Raw genomic sequence first — 21,958 nt, 5'->3', positions numbered from 1 at the left:
GTGGGCGGGGGGCCGGGCGCGCAGGCGCAGTTGGCTCCTGGCGGCGAGGGGCCGCGCGGCAGGCCGGGAGCGGGCCGGGCAGCGCGGGAGGAGCCGCGGCGCGGCGCAGGTGAGGCCGGGGCGGGACGGGGCGAGCGCGGGGTGCGGTGCTCGGGAGGCGCCGTCCCGCAGCCGCATCCCCGCCCCTGTGGGCCACGGGCGGCCTGGCCGCGCGGGGAGGCGAGGCGAGGTGAGGCGAGGGGAGCACAGCCTGATGGAGTCAAGGCCTCGCTTGCACTTGCGGGCGGTGCCGGGGCTCGCAGGGGCTGCCCTGCCTCGGGGCCTCCTGCGGCGCGGCCTCGGCGCCCGCCCCAGGGCCGGCCCGTGCTGCGGCCGCTCCAGGGGAGCCGCTGGGAGCAGCCGCCTTCGGGCGTTGGGAGGGCTCAGCTCTCAGTTGAGAGTCGAATAAAAGTGCCCTGGAGGGTTTAAGGGCTGCGCCGCAGAGGCTGCTGTCAGTGCGTGGGTTAAAGGCGTCGCTAAGCTGTGTGCGGCTAGTTGGTAACGGAGCAATTTGACTTTATACACTTTAGCAGGATGCTTTAGAGTGGCAGAGAATAAACTGCCAGACTTCGTGTTAGGTTTTCGCCTGCGTGAGAATACTGTTTTAGTCAGACATAGGAAAAAGGTCAATAGATTACAAGATTTTTTTTTGCATGCTTTTAAGTATCTTGTGTCTGCCTAGAAATGCTAAGCTGTATGGAATATTTGATGTGTCCCTGCCCAAGTTGCTCGAAATTAACAGACTGAATATTACAGTGGTAATTCGGCATGGGACAACAGTTGAAGGTGGATAAAAACATAGTAAGCTGCTTGACTGAAAACGTGATGAAAGCTATGTATTTTTGGCTTCAATGAAAGTTGATTTCTGTTTTGTTTGAAATAGACCTAATACATTGTTCGGGATAATTATGTCACCACCTGTGCCTGAGCTAGGGAGAAACAAACTGCTGCAGCAGGGCATCCACTCATCTGCTTATTCCTAAGCTTTTAAAAACCTTTCTGCTATGGTAGCATTAGTTCACTAGTAATTGTACAGTGGGTTTTTCCATCTCTTTGAGACCCTTGTCTGTAATTATGGATGGCACATTGTACCACAGAAATCATTAGCTTTGTCTGGCTCATAAATTTTTATATTGTTGTGCTACTAGGTTATTGTACAGGTGTGAAAAATAACGTTAAATAAAGCATGTCAAATAGCCTAGATCTTTTTCTTCCTTAAAAGTTTTATGTGTAGTATCTCTACAAATAGCTTATTTATATGTCCATGAGGCTTGTAACAGATCCTGAAGCTCGCCATCAAGAGGTTATAGTTAGCAACCATTCATAACTCTTTGTCTAAGTTTGTATTTAGCTTATCATGAGTTACTTAATCATGATTGTTTTCAAAACATGTTTGTTTCATCCTTTCTGGTTTTTGTGCTATGCACTGTACACATATGGGATTTCTTTTTTTTTCTGAATTGTAACCAAAATTTTTAAGATTACTTTTTAATTGTGACTTGATATTTTTGTGATAATAAAACTTCTTTCTCTTAAGACAACAAAATTGAGACAGCAAAATCTATGAAGACAATCAAGTGTTAATAATTATTAAACAGTGTTGTAGGGACTTGCTTGCAGTTTCAGGATTACCATTCACTTGTTGGGTGCTTTACCTTATATTTAGTTAGGAAAACATGAATTGCTGTTTGTTATTATATAGTTTTATTGGAATAATATGGCTTCCCTTCATTTTTGAAAGACGTTTAAACTGTGTTTCCTCTTTAGTCTCTTAATGTTTAATGTTCCTCCTATGCTATTGGGAAGTCTGACTGGCATGTAAGTCAGACTTGTTAATTTTGAAGTAGCTAGCTTCCTTCACTACATACTTCCAACTTCTTTTTAGAAGGCTTTTTTCCTTGAATTTTGGCAGGTTATGATGAGTGCACCGAGTAAAGCGATAGAGCTGCAGCTGCAAGTGAAGCAAAATGCTGAAGAGCTGCAGGATTTTATGAGAGAATTGGAGAGCTGGGAAAAAGATATTAAAGAAGTGGATTCTGAACTCAGGAAACAGAGTGGGGTCCCAGAAGAGGTAAGAAAACACAAGACCTGTGTCAGTTCAGCTGTTCATACTGTGATAATGTTTATAATAATTATGTTTTGCATTAGCAAAATTACATTTTTTACTTAAAATATCTGAATAGAAGGCGTAAACTCATCCATGTGTTCTTCACCTGAAGTAAACTACAAATTCCTCTGTAAACTGCACCACCAACAGAGCTGTGGGCCAGTAGCACCAGAAGGTGATGAGGCCAGTAAACTTTTTATCAGTTCTGGGTAGATCTATGAGAATATTTCTGTTTGCAGCATCAGTATTGGTAATTTACTGCTGACATTTAGCATATTGAACTGATTCTTTAGTGATACTCTGAAGACAGTTGTCTTCTAAAACTTGGTTTTATATCATACATGTAATATTTACTATTAAGTGTTGAAAGATTTATGCTTGTAGTTCTTAGTGGTTTTGTAGAGCTCATGAGAACAGCTTGCTGGATGGATTTCTAAAATAAAACTAGCTGCTAGATATGTATTCTGTCTAGATACAGGTGTTGCAGATTCTTCAGTGCAAGTGATTTCCACACATCTGTTTTATAATAAGTTACTTAATTCTGTTTAGAAATTGCCACCCATTCGAAACAAGGCTTTTAAGAAAAAGAAGAAAAGCAAAAATAAAGTCCCTTCAAAGATAACCTCTGAGGAAAACAAGAAAAACAAGATCAGGTCTTACGATTATGAAGCATGGGGAAAACTTGATGTGGTGAGTCTTAAGATTTGCTTTGTTGCCAGAGTCTTGTCCCCAGTTGATTCTGTGTTAAATAAGATTTTGTTCCAGTGCTGAGAATCAGTCCACTAGTCAGTATCTTACTGTGCTGGGTACTGTATGAACATAGGGTAGCTTTCACCCAAAAAGATTGCAAATCTAGTATTTGGAATATTCATAAATACTTGGTTTTTTTTGACTGTGCTTTCATCTACCAGATTGAATTTTAGTTTAAGGGGAAAAAAACCCTGTTTTAACAATAAGCCTATTAAAAGGTCATAATTCTAGTAGAATATAAGACTAAACACAGCTGTCAGTATTGGAGGACACATTAGTAAAATCTTACTTGTATTATTTTGCACTGTTAAATTACAATGAAGACAACATCTTGGTTTTTTGTTTCTGATTCCAGGATAAAATACTTGAAGAACTTGATAAAGAAGATAGTACTCATGATTCTGTATCTCCAGAATCAGACTCTGAAGAAGATGGAATTCATGTAGATGCTGAAAAGGCTCTTGCAGAGAAGGAAAAGGTTATAGAATAGGAAATAGAAAGAGATCTGTCTCAGGCTTCGTTGCCATAGAAGGAGGCTAAATTGTGTAGCAGCTTCTGTGTGTTTGATAAAATCCTCTGTTTGTAAGCAAACACCTAACCCATCTGCCAGTCAATATTGACTTCAGTAGTTCTAGCTTTGCTTTGGGTTTTTGTGGGTTGTTTGTTTATTTTAAATTGTCTACATGGATGATATTTGTGTTGTATTCCTGCTGCTGTGGGAATTCCTTCACGTGCAGTCTACACTGAGAAGCTGAGGTATCTTTGGCCATTATTATCTTGGCTGCAATGAGGTCGTTGAGGATGTGTGTGAGGTAAAAGTTGTGTCCCAGAGGAGGCAGAAATGAAAATGTTGGCTTGGAATGCAAAGATGCCAAACCTAGTTACTGAAAACTTAAAAAAACCTCATTTGGTAATTTAAGTAGCTGTGTATATGCTTGTTATACATTTCTGGAAATGACCTAGAGATAGTGAAAATGAATATTTTATAGACCTCTGATAAAGAGTATTGAATGAAAATTATTTAATATGGTGCACTTAGAATGTGTTAGCATATTTCATAGTAAAGCAGTATTTTATGAGGAATGTTGAACAAAAATATTTAAGCATTTCTAGAAAACTTTGTATTTTTAGGGGTTTTAATTAGCATTGTAGCTGCCAATATACAGTAACTTGCTGAAAATTCTGAAAAATGCTGAAAAACTTGCTCTTTTCTATTCACAGGGTAATAAATACTTCAAACAAGGAAACTTTGATGAAGCTATAAAATGCTATACTAGAGGGATGCATTCTGATCCGTACAATCCAGTATTGCCCACAAACAGAGCATCAGCCTTTTATAGAATGAAAAAGTAAGCCTTGCATTGTTAAATCTGTGCTATTTTTGTACTTGAAATGCTACCTTCAGATTTTTGGTCTAGTTTTAATTCTTGATTTATGCATCATGCTGTGTTGTTGCAACCTGCCTTCCAGTTTCAAAGTAAAATAGGAATCACCGGGAGAAGCAATCTGCTAGTCTCCCTCATCAATTTTTCCTTGGCTTGCACACTAGCAGTTCACCATCTTCTGTGTTAACAGTGTAAGACTTCAGAAAAAAGAGGAAGAGAAAGTTAAATTGCCTTTCACATTCAGTGAGCTCTGTTTCTAAGGCTTTGATTTGTTTTGGGTGAAGAAAGGGGAGTTAGTTATTCTTTCTGCTCTTTTCCTTTCTTGTTTTAATGTATTCAGAATCAAGAAACATGTAAGTACTTGGTTTGTGCCCCTGCTGAAGCATGTAAGAGTCCCATGTTATCAAGAACCTGGTGAGCCTCAGAGTAAGATGAACTGCTGAAAATTTGTGTCCAAACTACTAATTCATTTTTTTGATAGGTTTTCTGTTGCGGAATCTGACTGCAATTTAGCACTTGCTTTAGATAAAAATTACGTAAAGGCTTATGCGAGAAGAGGAGCCGCTCGCTTTGCTTTGAAAAATCTTCAAGGTGCTAAAGAAGGTGGGTCTTTTTTAAAAATCTTAAGATGCAAACTTGTGTGATCATCTTCTTTAGTGTAGGAATTTAATTTTCATTTCCTGTAAACAAAGAAATACCATGTTGCATATTCTTCTGACAAGGTAAAATTCAAGTAGCAAGTCCAAATTATAGCGGTAGATGTTAGTAGTTGTTGAATAATTCAGCTTTAACTGTTCTAGAATGATGTATTACTTGAAATATCTCAGGCTTCTTGGGTAATTACAAAAAAGGTACATCTCAAAAGAATGCTCTGCTTACTGGTCTGTGCTTCCTACCTGTAACATACTTTTCTGGTCTTCTGATAGATTATGAAAAAGTTTTGGAGCTGGATGCCAACAATTTTGAAGCAAAAAATGAACTGAAGAAAATTGATCAGGTAAAAAGATTAATAGATTCTAACATAAATTAATACATCCTGTTCCATTTGTATCTGTGTCAATTTTTATAACAAGAACTGATTCAGTAAATTCTCAATAAAGATGCTTTTTCTGGCATCTGAAGTTCACTGAGGTCAAAATCTTTAATGGAGTTTCTTTTGGAGAAACTCACACATATGCAAATATCAGTGTAATATTGGATCCCAGATTAAGACTGCATGTGTGCGCCATTTGGTGTCTTTTTGCACTTGTTGTTGGTTGGGTTTTGGTGAGTGGGTTGATTGGTTAGTATTTTGGTATAAGGAAGCGCAGCACATGAGAGAACTTCCGTGTTCTCTTGGCCATAAAACTGCATTGCTAGCCTGCTTTTAGTCCACTGATTGCTGTGGTCAACCAAACCAGAAAGTTGTTCTAAGAGCAGAACAAAATCCTCCTAGTGCAAGTTAGATTCTTTTCACAACAGGGAGAATGTTAATTATTATGACTTTTGGAGCTGTTAGCTCACCTGTCACTTCTGTATGAATTTGCTTACGCCTCTTCAACTGTGTTTTTGACAGTGCTTGAAAAATTTATTTTCAGAATGAAGATGCAAAGTCTCCAGTAATTGAAGACATAAATGATACGTGAATTGGACATATAGAAAGGTTCCATGAGTCATTTCATGCTGTGCTTCAGAAGTTACATACTTCTAATTTACCAAGCATTATTCTGACTTGCAGTCCCTCAAAGAAATACCTTTTCAAGAAACAAATTGTTTTTAAATTGTCTCTTCAATTTGTATTTCATTTACAACACAGGCACTTCTGTTAAAAAGCTTGGCAGATTTTCTTATCCTAAAAGTTTAGAAATTATTGTAATTTATGTTCTGAAACTGTTTAAGTGGGAAAATACTTACTGAAGGGGAAAATTATGTTTTTACAGGCTCTGTCATTGAAAGAAAATTCAGAACAGAAAGAGTTTGAGGATGCAGTCAGAACAGGATTAACAGATGAAGAGAAGCAGCGCATTGAAGACCAGCAGCTCAAGCAGAAGGCAATTGCAGAAAAGGATCTGGTAGGTCACAGGTTCTGGTGCAACAGGAGAAACCTAGCAAAGAAAAAGGTGCTGTTGTACTGTTAGTTATGCTGCTTTTGGTTATGCAAATGTATAAATTAAACCTGGCACCGCCTTGAACTTTATACATGGAATGTCCTTGATGTTACTTCAGGTGTTTCCCATTTTGCCTCTAGGAAGGTGAGTGGGACAGTGAGCTCTGTTTGGATTTGTCTAGAGGAATACTTATAAAAGGTAGCTTTTACAGCCCAGATTGTATATGTGAAATTTCAAAGACACAGTAAGACAAGTAGAACTTAAACTGCACTTTACAAAGATTCCATTTCTCCATTATTATAAGTGTCTTGATGCTTCTTGTCCAAGGGGAGTTGTGGCCTATTTCTTGTTTTTAGACCTCTGATTACATGATGAATAGTAGTTATAAAAAGGACTTTGGGGGTGCAGGCAACAATGACAATGAAAATGTATCTCTAGATGCATAGTCTTGACTCACAGTTGGTTTATTGATTTCTCCCTGTCACCACTCTTTCAATAAATAATTAGCATTACCAACTGAACCATAATTTTTCTGCTCACTTACCTAGCTATGTAACTCCTAACTTGTTATCATTCAGGTTTGCTATACTGGTTGTGAGAAGTAATCAGATAAGAATGAAAGTATGCATTAGGGAGCAAGAGTTTGACTAGGTCTCAGAAGAGAAATTTCAGTCCAATGCAATAGTTCATTGGCAGCAGAGGTGACTCACTGCGGGCTTGTTCCTGGTGACATGGATCAAGTCTGAACTGTGGCCTTTCTGGTTTTTTGTCAGTCAGTAGGGTAGTAGCAGAGATGTGCAGCTTCAAATCAGTATTGAGAAGCAAAAGGTAATGTTAGTTCCCCAGAAACAAACAAAAAAGGAATGTAATTTTCTTGTATGGAGCATTGATTAGAAAACAACAACATTTGGACAAGTAATATTTGAGTATAAGTTTTATGGAGCAGGATAAATATGAATTTGTGAAGTCATAAAATCATCTTGAAAGGGGAATTGTAAATGTTCAGCTTGTGTTTAAATTCATGAGGTACAGGGTAGGTTATCCTGCACATCAAGCATAAAGCTAAATAAGTTGTAGACTTACAAGTCTGCATTTGAACTATGCATGTAGCAAAGATTTTTTTTTTTAATCCTTGAAGTATTAGAAAGTATTAAGATAGTTTGGAGGCAGAACACAAAAACGTAGATAGGAAGAAATACGCTGTAACTGTCTGCCCTGATGTGGATGTTCTTTGCAATTCATCTTCATAATGTTGTCACTCTCTGCAAAAAAGGATAACAAAAAGTTAATTGCACTGAATTTTTACAATGCTGTTTTTTTTTTGTTCGGACCTTAATATTCCAGGGTAATGGTTATTTCAAAGAAGGAAAGTATGAGGCTGCAATAGAGTGCTACACCCGTGGTATCGCAGCAGATGGCACCAATGCACTGCTGCCAGCTAACAGAGCCATGGCCTACCTAAAGATTGAGAAGTAAGTGGAATTGCACATGCTGTATTGTTTGGTTTAGATCACGAGGAATAATGATCCAGCAGATTTTCACTCGAGTTACTGTCACTCCTTCTCATTTTTTTAGAATTCAGTATGGAATAAATCAAATTGAAAGCAGTAAAGGAGAGGGAACAAATCTGTATGTGTTATCTCAAAATGCAATTTGTAGGAAGCAAGTTCTGAGAGAATAAAATAGCACCAGCGTGAAATAATGGTTTCTGAAGTTGGATTTTCATTCTTTTATGTGTGCAAAATCCAGATATTCACCTTTCTGGAAGGAACTGTCCAAAGTTTTGTGTTCAGCTATGAAACCCAGTCCACTACTAAACATTGCTCTGTACAAAGAAGTGAATTATAACTTCTGACTTTGGAAGGAATGAACAACAGCTTTTTCTGGAAATTTTTACATTTTAAAATGGTATTTTTAACTTCACTGATAGAGGCATGTGTGTGTTGCTTGTTTATTTGTAATTAAGCTTTATCCAAATAACCCAGAAACTGTATGGAAATTCATGCTTTCCAGCAAATTAGATAAGTTCCATACAGCCAATTTTTAGGTGTGAACTTCGTTTGACTCTGTGATGGTGTGGTAATTTAAAACATGTAAGCTGGTAGCCTGAAGAGCAGAGGGTTATGTTGGTCATCTGTTTTAATGTGACATGACTTGAGTATCTTTAGAGACCGTAGATTGATCTCAAATTAGGATGAGTTGCATGGATAGTATTTCTGACCCAACACTTGTAATTTAAAGGACATCAGAATGCAATTACTCTTCTGTGAGATTCAGAGGAAGCAATACTTTAATTGAATGACCAAGCAAGAAAATTGCTTCTCTATGATGAATCCTGTATCATGAGTCTTTACATTTCAAAGAGGACTAAATATAAAATGCAACAAAAGCCCATTGGTATTCTCACAAACCAAGCGCTAGTGCTGATGAGAACAGCAAATAAAAATTAATTTGCATAACTTTAACGATAGTTTGAACATGGAGAGGAGGGATGAATGAAAATATTTAATTAAGCACGTAGTGGAATCATGATCTAATGTAACAATATAAATGGGATGAGGAAATTTAATCTTAAAATTAAGCAAATGACATTAATGCAAGGATATTTTGAGTTCTCATTCTGAAATAGTTAAGGACAAGTCACAGAATTCCAAATGTAGAAAAATTTATACTCATGCATACTTGCTTCTCCTCTCTGGTATGTTTTCTTTGTTTGTAATGGTATTTCTGGTTTTCAGAAGTACAAATCTATGGTACTAACTTGGATTTTAAGGCTGTTGTTGAATTTTTAAAGTGGACTCTGCTCTGACAAGCTTTAATGTGTTTTTTTTTTCTTTACAGAGGATGTGAATTTTTGTAATACTAAAAAGAGTCAGTACTCTGTTTTGAGATACCAAAAGATACAGCTTAAATTTCAAGGGGCTGAGAAACCATATTTTGTGCGAGTTTTTTTTAATCACATTTTAGCTCAGTGATATGCTTATGTATGTAGGTAATGAAGATCTACCTTTATATTTTAATTGGTTTGGGAAGTTCCATCATCTCAATTGAAACTGCCCCTTGAAACTGATTATTAATTTTGTGCTATGCTTTTGCTGAGGTACAAAGAGGCAGAAGATGACTGCACACAAGCTCTGCGCTTAGATGCTTCCTATTCTAAAGCTTTTGCCAGAAGAGGAGCTGCCAGAGTTGCTCTTGGGAAGCTAAAGGAAGCTATTCAAGGTATGATTTTGAATTAGCCTAAATATGGTAGGTAAGAGACTAGGTATAAGCACATCCTACTCTTTTTTTATGCTAACTTACTGAGATTGTCAGTGTAGAAGTCAAGAATGAAGCAGTTTCTCTTGAATTTCACTGAATATGTGTAAAAACTCTTGTGTTGGTGCCCACATAATGGAAAGACATTTTTCACACATTTTGTGTGAAATTACAGCTGTTGCTGCTTATGATAAGTGGTAAGAAATAGTTCGGAAAGTTCATTTAAAAGTAGGGAATTATATAGGCATTAGGATTACTTATAAGGGGACAGTGAAGTAGATTGAGAACTGACTGAACAGCAGATCCTAGAGTGTCTTAATCAGTGACACAGGGTCTAGTTGGAGGCCTGTCTCTAGTGGTGTCTCTCAAGGTTCAATACTGAGCCCATTGTGGTTTAACTTGTTCATCAGTGACTTGATGAAGGGGCAGATGCCTCCTCAGCTAGTTAAGTGATGATACAAAGCTTGGAGAAGCAGCTGATACCCCAGAGTGCTGTGAGGCTTCCAGAAGGACCTTGAGAGATTGGAGAGATGGGCAGAGAGGTACCTTCGGAAATCCAAAAGGCAAATATAGGGTCCTGCACCTGGAGAAGAACAACCCCTGCACCAGCACAGACTGAGGCTGACCTGCGGGGAGAAGGACCTGTGTTCAACAAGCTCTCCATGAGCCAGCAGTGCCCTTGTGGCCAGAAGGCCAATGGAATCCTGGGCTGCCTTAGGAAGAGCGCTGCCAGCAGGTCCAGGGAGGTGATCCTGCCCCTCCACTCAGCCCTGCTGAGGCACATCTGGAGCGCTGTGCCCAGTTCTGGGCTCCTCAGGGCAACAGAGACGTGGAGCTCCTGGAGTGGGTCCCACAGAGGGTGACAAAGATGATCAGGGGAAGGGAGCATCTCTCTTACGAGGAAAGGCTGAGGGAGCTGTGCCTGTTCAGTCTGGAGAAGAGATGACTGAGGGCTGACCTCACCAATGTCTGTCAGTATCTGAAGGAAAGGTGGCAAAAGGATGGAGCCAGGCTCTGCTCAGTGGTTCCAAGCAATAGGACAGGAGGCAACAAGCAGAAACTGATGCACAGGGAGTTCTACCTGAATATGAGGAAGAAATTCTTACTGTGCAGATGATCAAGCACGGGAGCAGATTGCCCAGAGAGGTTGTGGAGTCTCCCTCAGTGGAGATATTCAAGAACTGTCTGAATGCCATCCTGTGCATTGCACTCCAAGATGGCCCTGCTTGAGCAGGGAGGTTGGACCATGTGACCCACTGGTGGCTGGTCCTTTCCAGTCTTGGCCATTCTGTCACTTACCTGCCTTTAATTGTTTTTAGAGCTATGAAAGGAAAATAGAAGGTTAAAAATCTACCATGTGTACATTGTAACTTGAAATATCTACAGTTTCTATGTTGTTTTTCACTCAGATTTTGAAGCTGTTCTGAAGCTGGAACCTGGAAATAAACAAGCAATAAACGAACTCACAAAAATAAGAAATGTATGTATGCTTATTTGGGTATAGTTGGGTTTTGTTTGTTTACGAGTTTTTTGTAAGGCTATAGTAGTATAAGGTTTTTATTCTTTATTACATAATTTTTAACATATCTTGTATTTACTCATGAAACACCTGATCTTTTGGACAACTTGGCATTTTTTTCAGGAATTAGCTGAGAAAGAGCAGCAGACTCACCAAGAATATCCTGCAATATTGATAAAAGAAGCGGAAATCAAAAATATAGTGAAAATGATAGATAATCCATTACAGATTAAATCAACAGTAAGTTGTTACATGAATTGCTTTCTATAATGGTGGGAAAAGTAGAGTTTGGAGTTAAAATCTGCTTTCTATATTCTAGACTAACCCCTGATAGATAGCCTTCCCTGTGCCAAATACATAAATTTGTGCTTTTGTCCAAAAATACATAAATTTACTCTTTTGATATTTTTCAAGAATATATGCACACATGGAAATACTGATGTTCACAGCAGTGGTGGGATAAGCATTCAGCCTGCAGTACCACCCTCAGCCAACATGGCGTATGCATACATTTATAATGTGGAATAGGCAGGCAGCCCCAAACCCTGGCTTGTGCCCATAGGTGACATTGCAGTTGCGAGTAAATGAGAGAAAGTTGAGAACCTCTGGGTAAACTTTCCTTCATTTCTACTGCTGTTTACAGTTTTTACAGCAGCCATAGTGGTTATAAGATAAGTTGCCTCCTTGTGCCTCCTGCTGTCACCTAGGGCTGCTTTCCGGAGAGCTTTGGGCATGCATTTTCATTCATGTAAACTGCAGGACAGCTGGATATTGGTTTTCAATAAGCAATGTATTTGGACAATGAATTATCAGTGGTTATAATCAGATGAATGAGTTATAGATGAAAAAATGTAATACCAGGTTTCTTTATGTATTAGGCTTCCTCTTTTAATACATTTAATCTTTATACATTCAGCAATGAGTTGTGTAAATACAAAGAGTGCTTGTACTTGGTTATGTGTATGCACTCATTCTATTTGAAAACCTTTGTTTGCCCTCATAAGTAATGTAATTCAGATGGATAGTTTTAATAGAAAGTGTGTGATTATTTTGATCCTTTGGGAGAGAGGAGTATTATGTCCTCTCTGTAACTAGAAACATTATTTCTTTAAACCTAAATGAAGTAGCTGAAATACTATAGACAGTTATATTTATAAAGTGTTCACTTTGGCTGCTAAATTAAATGAAGATGCTAGGTTGGTTGTATTCCTCTTGTTATTTTGTTAAGGTAGAATAAGTATAGATGAAACATCTGTGCTTTTATTGCTGCCATTTCCTAGAAGTCTAAATTGTTGAGTGTGTTTAAGCATGTGCATTTGCATCAGTATTTCTAGAGCAGTACATAGTGTGTTCATGTACAGGAATGAAGTTCAAAAGTAAGAAGCGATGAGAGCTTTTTGTCTAAGACCTGTGATGGTGGTACTAGGTGATGGTCAAAAATAATGGGGATCATGAAGAATTTTTAGCACATGGTGGAATTAATTACCTTGGGATGTATGTTACTTGGTCAGTCAGCAGGGTTGAGTTACAGAGATTTATTATATGAAAATTTGAAGTTGTGGGCCTGTGTTGTTGGATATTTTTTGTTTTGCTAAATTACAAAGCTGTACCACGTAATGGGACAAAGTATATGATAAATCTTGCCTATTCAACCTTAGTGTGAAAAAGAGTAAATTTTCAATTATTACTGGGAAAACAGACTGCATATGGAGATCCATAAGGATACACTGGTTTATGAGGGTAAAGCAATAAAATTATCATATCAGGCTTCATGTAGATTTTTATGGTTTCCTGGTTTTGCCATTTACCTTTATGCAGAGTGTCTTCTCTGTGCACCACTGCTGAGGTAACTGGCTATCATCCAATTATTTTAAGTTACACACAGCTGTGTCTGGAGTCTGTTTAAACACTTGTGTTGAGTCCACACGTGACATGAGCTCTGTGCTCTGTTTAGAAGCCATTGCGAAGAATAGAGATTGAAGAAGTTGATGATGATGATACATCAGATGGTGACTTGCCCAGCACTACTTTAGTCAATAACTGGAGGAATTCAGTGAGTGTTGAAGCAATAGAAGCTCTAGATCAGGATGATCTGTTGACTACAGTTGATATTCCAAAAGCAAAGCACTTGAAAATAGAAGAAATCAGTGATACATCACTATCACAGTAAGTATAATAATTCTGATCCTCTTTTTAAAAGCTAACAGTAGTTTAAATATAATGTTAATTTCCAGATGTCTACATGTGGTGAGGTTTTGAAGATACTTTGGAGAATCTGAATTGGAAAAGCAATGTTGAAAGAAATGGGTGGTTCTTGCATGTTTGCCTTGTTGACCACTCAGTGATTCAGACAAATATGGTCCATTTAGTCAGGTGGAAAACTCAGAATTATATTGCAAATATAAAAAGCATTTGTCTGCATGCTGTACTCTTTCTTGCTTGGTCACTCCATCTTCCCTAGCTGTTTTTACAACTTTTATTTGTTGTTTTTAGAAGATATTTTGAACAGAGTTCAAGCATTCTTTGTACCCCAGTTACGTGAGAGAAGAGGAGCAGATGAGTGTCACCACCCTTTCCTCTGCTGAGGCAGGTGGTAGCTTCAGATGTGCTCAGTTTCTAGGTCACACTGTTAGTTAGGCAAACTGAAGTTTGTCTTGCTGAAACTAGGCTGAAGTACAGAAACTTTATCCTTGCTCAGTTTGAGAATTCATTGTCCACTGCATCGGCGCTGCCTCATTCTGTTGATATAAAGAATCCTTATCAAAGAACTTCTGTGAGAAGCACTGGCCCCACACACGTTTTCTAGCTCAGTTAGATGGATTTACTGTGAAGAGCTGAAGAAAAAAGTATATTCTTAGCCATTTCTTAATTTCTAAAAAATCAGTGGACTTAAATGAGAAATTGTAGGACAAAAAGTAGATCTGCTGCTATCAGTGTTGAAACTAGTTTATCCATTTGACATTGTTACTGCTTTGCATTATGAAATTACAGAAAATATGATTTTGTTTGTTTTTGGCAGGTATATATGGGAGTAACCTACTATAAAATGCAATTATTTCCAGAAAAAAAGTAGAGAGAGGCTGATTAAATTTAAGTATTTGCAGATGTGGGTTTTTTAGAAAAGGTGAAGAAAAGGAATTTTAAAATATCTGCTTAAACTAAAACACTATCTTTTCTGAAAAGTTTTCAGTATTTTAGCTTTTATTGAATAGAGGGATCTCCAATTAGGTCTCACTGTAGAATTTCCTTAAAAGTTGATTTGATTGTATGTTTCAAAATACCTTTGCAGGCTGCCTGTAAATGTGAAAGGAATTTCATCAACAATCCATCAGTCTTCTCCTGCAAGCCAACAGAGAGAAAAAGAAATCAGAAGGTCATTTATGTCTGCTTCTCCAGTTCCTCCCATTCCTACAAATTCTTTCCAGCTTGAATCTGACTTCAGAAAGTTGAAAGACTGCCCTGAAAACATGTACTTGTACCTGAAGGTATGAAACATAGAGTATCAACAGTGTTTGGACAATTTCTTCAACATCAGTTGAAGAAACAGTACCCTTAGGTGGAAGGGATAGATATGTTTAGAGTGCCTCAAGTATACAATAATCCCTTTACTTAATTGTCTTCACATAACAATAAGCAATCTGATGTACATTTGAGTTTTTCTTCTTTTGTGCCTTTTTATTTGCTTTAAGTACAGTCTCTGCGTTTTTTTCAAATATAGGCCCTTCTTTAAAGACTTTACATTAATAACTATTAAATTATAATTTTCTAATGACTGCTTCTAGGGTAATTAGATATAGCAACATTTTTACTGATCAAATGCTTGAAACAGCAATCTCCTTAATGTGTACTTTTACTCACATTTATTTTGAAAAACAAAATCACTAAACATTTTTTTAAGTTAGAAATTACCATTAGTAAAAAAACCCAAGCAAATAATCAAAAATAGTTGTTTCATGTTAAATTCTGTGATTTGGTTTTTTTTCTTTCATGCACTTCAGCATTGTCCATGACCTTTGAAAAATGCACGTGTAATTCTCATGACTCAGTTGTATTTTTTTGTCTAAAATTAACTTTTAAAATTTTTCTATAGCAAATAGAGCCCTCGCTTTATGCAAAGCTGTTTCAGAAATCCTTAGATCCAGACTTGTTTAACCAGATCCTGAAAATTCTACATGACTTCTATATTGAGTAAGTTTAACTCCTCCTTTGTTTTACATTGCTTACTGCTGTTTTGAAAGGTTTGGTGGTTTTGTGGTGGAGAGAGTTTGTTTTCTTGTTTTGTGTTTGGGAGTTTATTTTCTCTCTAGGCCCAACCTCGGGCTTACAAATTTGTTTCCAGCACACAGCATTACGTGAGCATAATTAGTGAAATAATTGGAATTACTTAGTACATGCTTCTTAAGTAGTGAAACTCATAATGAAAAAGCATGTAGAAAAGAAGTGAAAAAAATACTTTTACTGAGTGTTGTTGAATTGTGCTTTGCTAAAGAGCACCAGAAACTTGCATTAATTTGTATGAAATAACTTTTGTTCATATTATTGTGTATTCTGGGAGCACATAGAATTTCCCATTGTCCTCTATTTTAACTTTCTAAAGCTCAGAAATTCAGAGGGTTTTGGTTTTATGCCACACTTACTGTGATGCATTCAGACTTAATTATCTGCTAGCATTTTACAGTTGCCTGTAGCAAATGTGTATTGGAGACTGAGGTTCTGATAAGACAGGACCTGACAAATTATTTTTGAAATTTCTATCCATGCTACCATTTGAGTCCTAAAGTTCATTTTGTCTGTCAGAGGCACTGTATTGCTTTTCTGTATTACACTGTCTGAGAAGCACACACTCGATGTTTTTCGATGTTGTTTTATGGAGATAAAGCAAGCATAAATCAATGTTTGCCTTTCCCTTGGCTTCCTTAAAAAGTAAAATATCTATCAAATGGGTGAAAAATGCTGTCTTAGACATACAGTCCTGCATTGGGTGATACAACTTTAAAAGGCTAGGAAACTGAAATTGTTTGCTGTTAGGTAAGAGTCCTGTCTCCCTCCAAATGAAATGTGAAATTATAACAGAAAGATACTATTTGTTAGTATTTGTAACAAAGGCAGTGCCTGTTTACTGTTGACCAAACAATGTGAAATAAACACAATCTAGGAATTGTATGGATGAAAGTTAAGGCAGCTGTAATTGGCTCAGCTTTTCAATGAGCTTCCTAAGGCCACAGGTGCTGCTTCTTTCACACTACCTGATACATATAAAAATAGTGATATTTTGGCCAGGTGTAAGCTTTAAATCATGTAGTAGGTATTCTGTACATGACCATCAGCCAAATTGCATCAGTCTAGGTTTTTGTATTTCTTCACTCTTGCTCAGTAGAACAACAATACCTACATAAAGGTTTCTGGATATTGACTTTTTGCTTTGTGAATCGACAAGTGGAAAGACAAAGATGGTGAATATGAAAGGGGAATTTTATTTGTCCTTTAATTTCTTGTTCCTGAATTCTTCAATATTGCTTGCAGCTACTGAATATTTCTAATCACCAGTGGTTATTTTTATATTTTCAATAATCTTCTTCAGGAAAGAGAAGCCATCACTCATCCTTGAAATCCTCCAGAGGCTCTCTGAATTAAAAAGATTTGATATGGCAGTAATGTTTATGTCAAGTTCAGAAAAAAAAAGTAAGTAATTTGGTAGTGTCTTTGTGATACTGTAGAATCTGGCAAAAATATGTAAAACTTAGCATTACTCTTGTTTATTCTATGTAATAATCATTTTAGTTGTCTAGTTTTTATTGTTTTAGAAGTTAATATGAATGTAATGTAATTTTTCTTAATCCTTTGACTCTATTTATTGTTTAGACTTAGAAAACTACAGCTAAATCCTCTTATTTTAATCAGTAATACCACTGCATTTTATTCTGATAAAATAAGCTTTGCCATCTTGTCAGTTTGTAGCTGGTAATGTTACAAATTTATGAATTTGTATGAAATCCTACATCTGAGATCCAAGGTATCCGGATTATACAGTTTCCACAGTTTACGACTATTTCTTGGCAAATCCTGACTTTTCTGTTGGCAAAAGAATGAGAACAGAGTCTCTAAAGCACTCAGCCTAGTTGTCTGTCCTGTTCTGGAGGCATCAGTCATGTTAGTTTGCAATTTGTGTTGACATTGGCTTGAATTCATGGTTTTTAAAAGTGGGTTTTGTCTCAAACTTTTTCTTTATTTAGTGCACCAGACAGACTATGTAATAGAGACTCTTAGAAGAAAAACATTTCTCTGGGTCTATGTAAATTTAAATTCACTATCTACAGCTGAGTTTCACTAATTCATATTTCAAAAAATTTTAAGTATATGGTAATCTCCTTAAAATAAAATAACTTGACTTACTGAAGTGCAGTGCCTCTTATGAATGCCTTTTCCTGATGTGAGCTTGATCTGCCATTGGCATTAATGTTTGTCTTCTGCATATAGTGGCATAGTGTCAAGTTAGTGAAGAAACTAAAAGCTCTCTGTTGCCTGGATTATACACCTGTGTAAGGAAGTGTTGCTAGGCAGCTCCTGGGCATTGAAACAAAGTGAGAGTTTTGCTTTTCTACTTGTGTTCATCCTCCCAGTAGTTCAAAAATGTATTTGTATTTCAACTGTGTAATCTATATGCCCCTTACTTTCACCAAGGAAAGAATTGGATTAACTTACTTAAAGAATGTGAGTTACAAAAATAAGGATTCATGTTGGGATTTTCTTTTTCAGTTACACAGGTATTATTCAATCATGTGAACCATATGGGATTAAAAGATGCTTCTGTTGAAGAATTGGAGAAGAAATACGGCATTTTCTCTTAGCAAGATAGCTGATGTAAATGTCTAGTTTTGCACCTTTTTCATGCAGAAATTAGCTAAGAAGGCTGTAAAGACTGCAATTTTGTTGCTTTTTATAAATAATGAAACTCTTAAGCTTGGGTTAGCCAAATGGCAAGTGCCTGAAGAGATCATTATTTAGTTCTGAAGTACACTTGTTCTCCAGTACCTGAAACAATATGGATCTACATTTTCTTCAGTGGAATCTGTTTGCCTGAAAACCAGTTGGGCAGATTGCCATTCAGGATCTGGACTGTAGATAGAGATCTTTATTAAAAGGAAAAAGATATTTATAAACATGTCTTTGTTTATCAAATGCTGTATATTAGAATTATGCATGGGATTTTTACTTTAGAAAATAAACTGAATGTTGAATTGAAGATGTTATATTTTTAAGGGTTTTTTTATTAAGATGCCTAAATCACTCTTCTGTAAAGATCCATCACATCAGAATTTCTGCTGTGCAAAGTGAATCTGAAGTATGATGGCAAGAAAATTCCAGAATTTTTACTTGAGTTTATCTAAAAGTGAAGTTTAAGCATTGTGGTAGCTGAGAACCTCTGAAGCTATTCCTGTGAACCTCAACTGTAATTGCAGAATAGAAGGAAGACAGATACTGTAGAATTAAACAAAAAGTTTAAAGGAAAACACTTTCTGTCTTCTTTCAAGAGTACTTTTAAAACAATCTGGTGAAACCTAATCCTTGTGGGTAAGTTGTTCCTGAGTGGGTAAACCCCTTAAGATCGCTCAGGAGGCTAAGCAAAATACCTCAACAGTAGAAGGCAAAAGCCTGAAATTAACTGAAATTCTTAGATAAGATTGAGCATGAGGCATGATAAATTACTGCTCACATGACCAGAAGGAAGTAACAGCACTTGTCAAGTATACTGTACCAAGTATACACTCACCAAGTGGTGGTGTAAGCTTATCTGCTACCTCTTCCATCCTGCACATGCTAATGTCCTGCCAGTTTGCTTTCATCCTGATTCAGCCCTTGTGCTGTGCTGATGTTTTTCTGAAAGTTTTGGTTTGGTAGTTGTGCTTTTTTCAGAGAAATTATTAAATAGCTATAGCATTCAAAAAGATGTCAAACTTGCAACATGAATTAGTAGGTAAAGGTGTAAATGTTGTCTTCTATGCAGTCAGTATTACAAAAATAATTTTAAAACATTTGCAGCTATGTTATGTCCTAAGTAATATACAATCTAGTTTAAAAAAAATCAAACAAACTGAACTGCATCCTCAGGCCTGGTAGCAATTGACAGGAATGACATTAGTGCTGGACCCCTAAGGTAGCTTCAGATTAGCTGTGGACCTGAGTGAGCACTAGAGCAGACAGTGCTGCTGGGGGAATGGAAGGCTCCTTGCAGTAAGAATTGTCACTGCTGGGTGTGTCCCAAGTTATTGACAATGGGCTATTTATTCCCCTTATTGTAAAGCACTTTGCATAAGGTATTGGTGATACTGCTGTAATTAGTAAATGATAGGGGTTGGAGTAGTTACCTGATTTGTAGATACAGGTATATCTTCCTATGGACTGTTGCAAGGCGTTCAGCGTAGAGCAGAGGTGTTTGCTTGACTACATTATCCTAATAAACCATTTGGTACCTCCTCAAAGGCTGTTGTATGAAAGCTGGTGGTTGGCATAGGGACCTTCCAAAGTAAAAGCAAGATCATGGCAGAAGGATTTGAAACTCTAAGCCAAGAGTCACCTATAACCTTACTGTGCTGTGCTCTTAAAGAAAATAAGCTGTCGTTGTTGGGTTTTGTCCAAACTGCTAGTTTTACAGATTCCTGTTCAGGATTTGTGCATGTTGAGGAGGGCTGATGAAGTTTTCCAATCATGTAGAACATAGTGAGGTGGATGAGTAGACCTCATGTCTGCTTATGTCTCAACCTTGCTGTTGAATTTAGACTGCCAAGATTAGTCTTGCAGATGATATGCTACTGTAGGGTTTTTCTTTCATTTTTAAATGCAGCACCTGAAGTTACTTTTCAGGCATAGAAAACAGTGCAATATGGAGAGCAGAATGCTGGTATTCAGGGAACTGTCAGCTCCACCTGCTCCAGGAGATGGCACTGTTTTTCCCTTTTAAATTGTTAAAGCCTGCCAAGTTTCTGAATTGGTAGGGTTTGGTAGAACATGGAGAGATTCACAGATGTGAAGCATGTAAACAAACCTTTCTGGAGAGAGAAGTGAATTTTTTATTTTCTTTTTTTTTTCTTTTTTAATCCAACACACTCTACAGTGATTATAGCCCTGTTGTGTTGGAGAAAAAAAGGGTTACATAAATAGTGTAAAGCAGTTAAAATGTGATATACTTCATAGTCCTTTGCTGTGTTAGAGCATTTGTGGTGTCAAAAATATGAGATCGTGTTTGCTGTAGTGATGGATTCAGGCTTGAGTTTTGAATTATTCCTTTACTTACCAGTATTAAATTATGTTTTTCTAGACAACTTTTTAGTTCATCAAGATAAGTTTTAAATTTGGATATTGTCTTCCGGTAGATCTCCAAGACAGTCAAACTCCATATTGTCTTTTAACTCCATAACCCAAGTTGTTAGAATATTGAGGGAACTTATCCTAGGACTTACTTCTGTAGAACATCCTTGCAGCTTTCCCTTTTGACAGTAGACTGTGACTTTATTTTCTTTTTTTGCTTTCCAGCAACTCTGAGTAGCTCTGCATTCATAAAGCAATTGTTTACTCTGAGCTGTGTTTTTCTTGCTTATAAGGATGTCTGGTGACAATCACACATCAAGATAAAGACACTTGATTTACTGCTCTTTCATTACACTGCTCTCAAAAAAAAAAGGCTTTAACATAACTTGTACTTGGCAATACTTGTGTCAGTTACTGTGGAAAGCATAAATGAATGTAGTTTGAGTACTTGTTCCCAAAGATTTTTAGGAGTTTTTTCTAGGATTGAAAATTAATGATTGTGACCCTGCTCAAGAAGTTCATGCTGCTTTTCTTCTTCCTTTTCGTTTTATTTAAAAATAGTAATTTCAGTTTGCCAATTCTCATATCAACAACTACTGTTGCTTTTGAAACTACTTTTTAAATAATTTATATAAATGTATATATCATTTTAATAACTTTAATATTAGAATAAGGTTAACGTACCAGTTTTTGATATTTGGAGTATAAGTCTTCAGGGTCCAGAGAACCTGTGAACATCAGTTTCAGGACATTTAGGTTCTAGCTCATTCTTCTCCTTTACTAGGCAGAGATCTTTCTTTGTCAGTGATGTGAATGCAATTGCTTGTAGGTGCCATCACTAGGGAATCCTGAAAAGGAAACAGATACTGAACAGCTCATTACCAGTGTCATCAGCTGTCACTTGTTTTCTTCCATCTTCCATGACTAACATTTCCATTGTTCAGGGCAGTTTTTTGTTTTAATGCTGGTGCACTTGACAGTGCAGTCTCTTCTTACTCCTGTCAACTACTGCTTATTTTGTTTTCCTCTTGTATTTCTATGTTTTCTTGTTACTGCTACTTAATAATTATTAAACAATCTCTCCTCATTTCTATTAGTTACATGCTTTTCTCTTTTGAGATCATTGAAGAGCCCTTTGTTGTTCAGAATGATCCCTTTTCACACTTGCTATCCTTTCTTCTCGTTGCCATAATTTGAGCTTGTTATCTTGATATTATTTGGTAGCTGCCAACTCTGGTGTCCTCTTTTCAGCCCTTTTATTTCTCTCCCATTAAACCTTAATGAGCGATGTTGCAGCAGAGGAAAAAGAGAGAAGATGAAGGAAATAAAGTTTTTTAAGTTGTGTTTAGATGCCGTAGTGTCTAGGCAGCTTGGGATTGCTCTGCAGTCAGTGTTACAATCCAAGAGTGTGGAGTGTTAAATATACATCCTCTTTTCTCTCCTTCACCTGTGTCCCATGTAGGGGTAACTGTGAGGCAAGAAGTCTGTGCCAGTCTCTTCTGCCACT

General features: G+C 37.2%; 1 protein-coding gene across 2 annotated transcripts; it reads left to right on the top strand.

The window, feature by feature from the left end:
- The first annotated feature begins 50 nt into the window (after nucleotides 1-50).
- Nucleotides 51-18,656, top strand: RPAP3 (RNA polymerase II associated protein 3). 2 transcript variants are annotated; one of them, XM_059471860.1, is made up of 17 exons: nucleotides 51-109; nucleotides 1,952-2,110; nucleotides 2,696-2,836; nucleotides 3,252-3,374; nucleotides 4,118-4,245; nucleotides 4,763-4,884; nucleotides 5,208-5,278; nucleotides 6,201-6,332; nucleotides 7,713-7,840; nucleotides 9,469-9,590; nucleotides 11,036-11,106; nucleotides 11,269-11,385; nucleotides 13,100-13,311; nucleotides 14,435-14,630; nucleotides 15,236-15,333; nucleotides 16,727-16,827; nucleotides 17,902-18,656. In XM_059471860.1, exons 2-17 carry the CDS (start codon nucleotides 1,955-1,957, stop codon nucleotides 17,991-17,993), a joined length of 2,010 nt encoding a protein of 669 aa, XP_059327843.1. In that variant the 5' UTR covers nucleotides 51-109; nucleotides 1,952-1,954; the 3' UTR covers nucleotides 17,994-18,656. The 2 variants fall into 2 exon arrangements, with proteins under 2 accessions (XP_059327843.1, XP_059327844.1); XM_059471861.1 differs by having other exon boundaries at nucleotides 66-229.
- Nucleotides 18,657-21,958: the final 3,302 nt, after the last annotated feature.

This window comes from Ammospiza nelsoni, chromosome 5 (genome assembly GCF_027579445.1).
Source record: "Ammospiza nelsoni isolate bAmmNel1 chromosome 5, bAmmNel1.pri, whole genome shotgun sequence".
Taxonomy (NCBI): Eukaryota; Metazoa; Chordata; class Aves; order Passeriformes; family Passerellidae; genus Ammospiza; species Ammospiza nelsoni.
Note: the sequence above shows the minus strand (reverse complement) of the source record. Positions and strands in the feature narration are given on the sequence as shown.

What these genes read in the sequence shown, in the direction of transcription:
- RPAP3 (XM_059471860.1), top strand. Translation starts at nt 1,955, where the DNA reads ATGATGAGTGCACCGAGTAAAGCGATAGAGCTGCAGCTGCAAGTGAAG. An exon ending in AGAGTGGGGTCCCAGAAGAG is followed by an intron (nt 2,111 to 2,695) that starts GTAAGAAAACAC and finishes AATTCTGTTTAG; the next exon opens with AAATTGCCACCCATTCGAAA. An exon ending in CATTACAGATTAAATCAACA is followed by an intron (nt 11,386 to 13,099) that starts GTAAGTTGTTAC and finishes TGCTCTGTTTAG; the next exon opens with AAGCCATTGCGAAGAATAGA.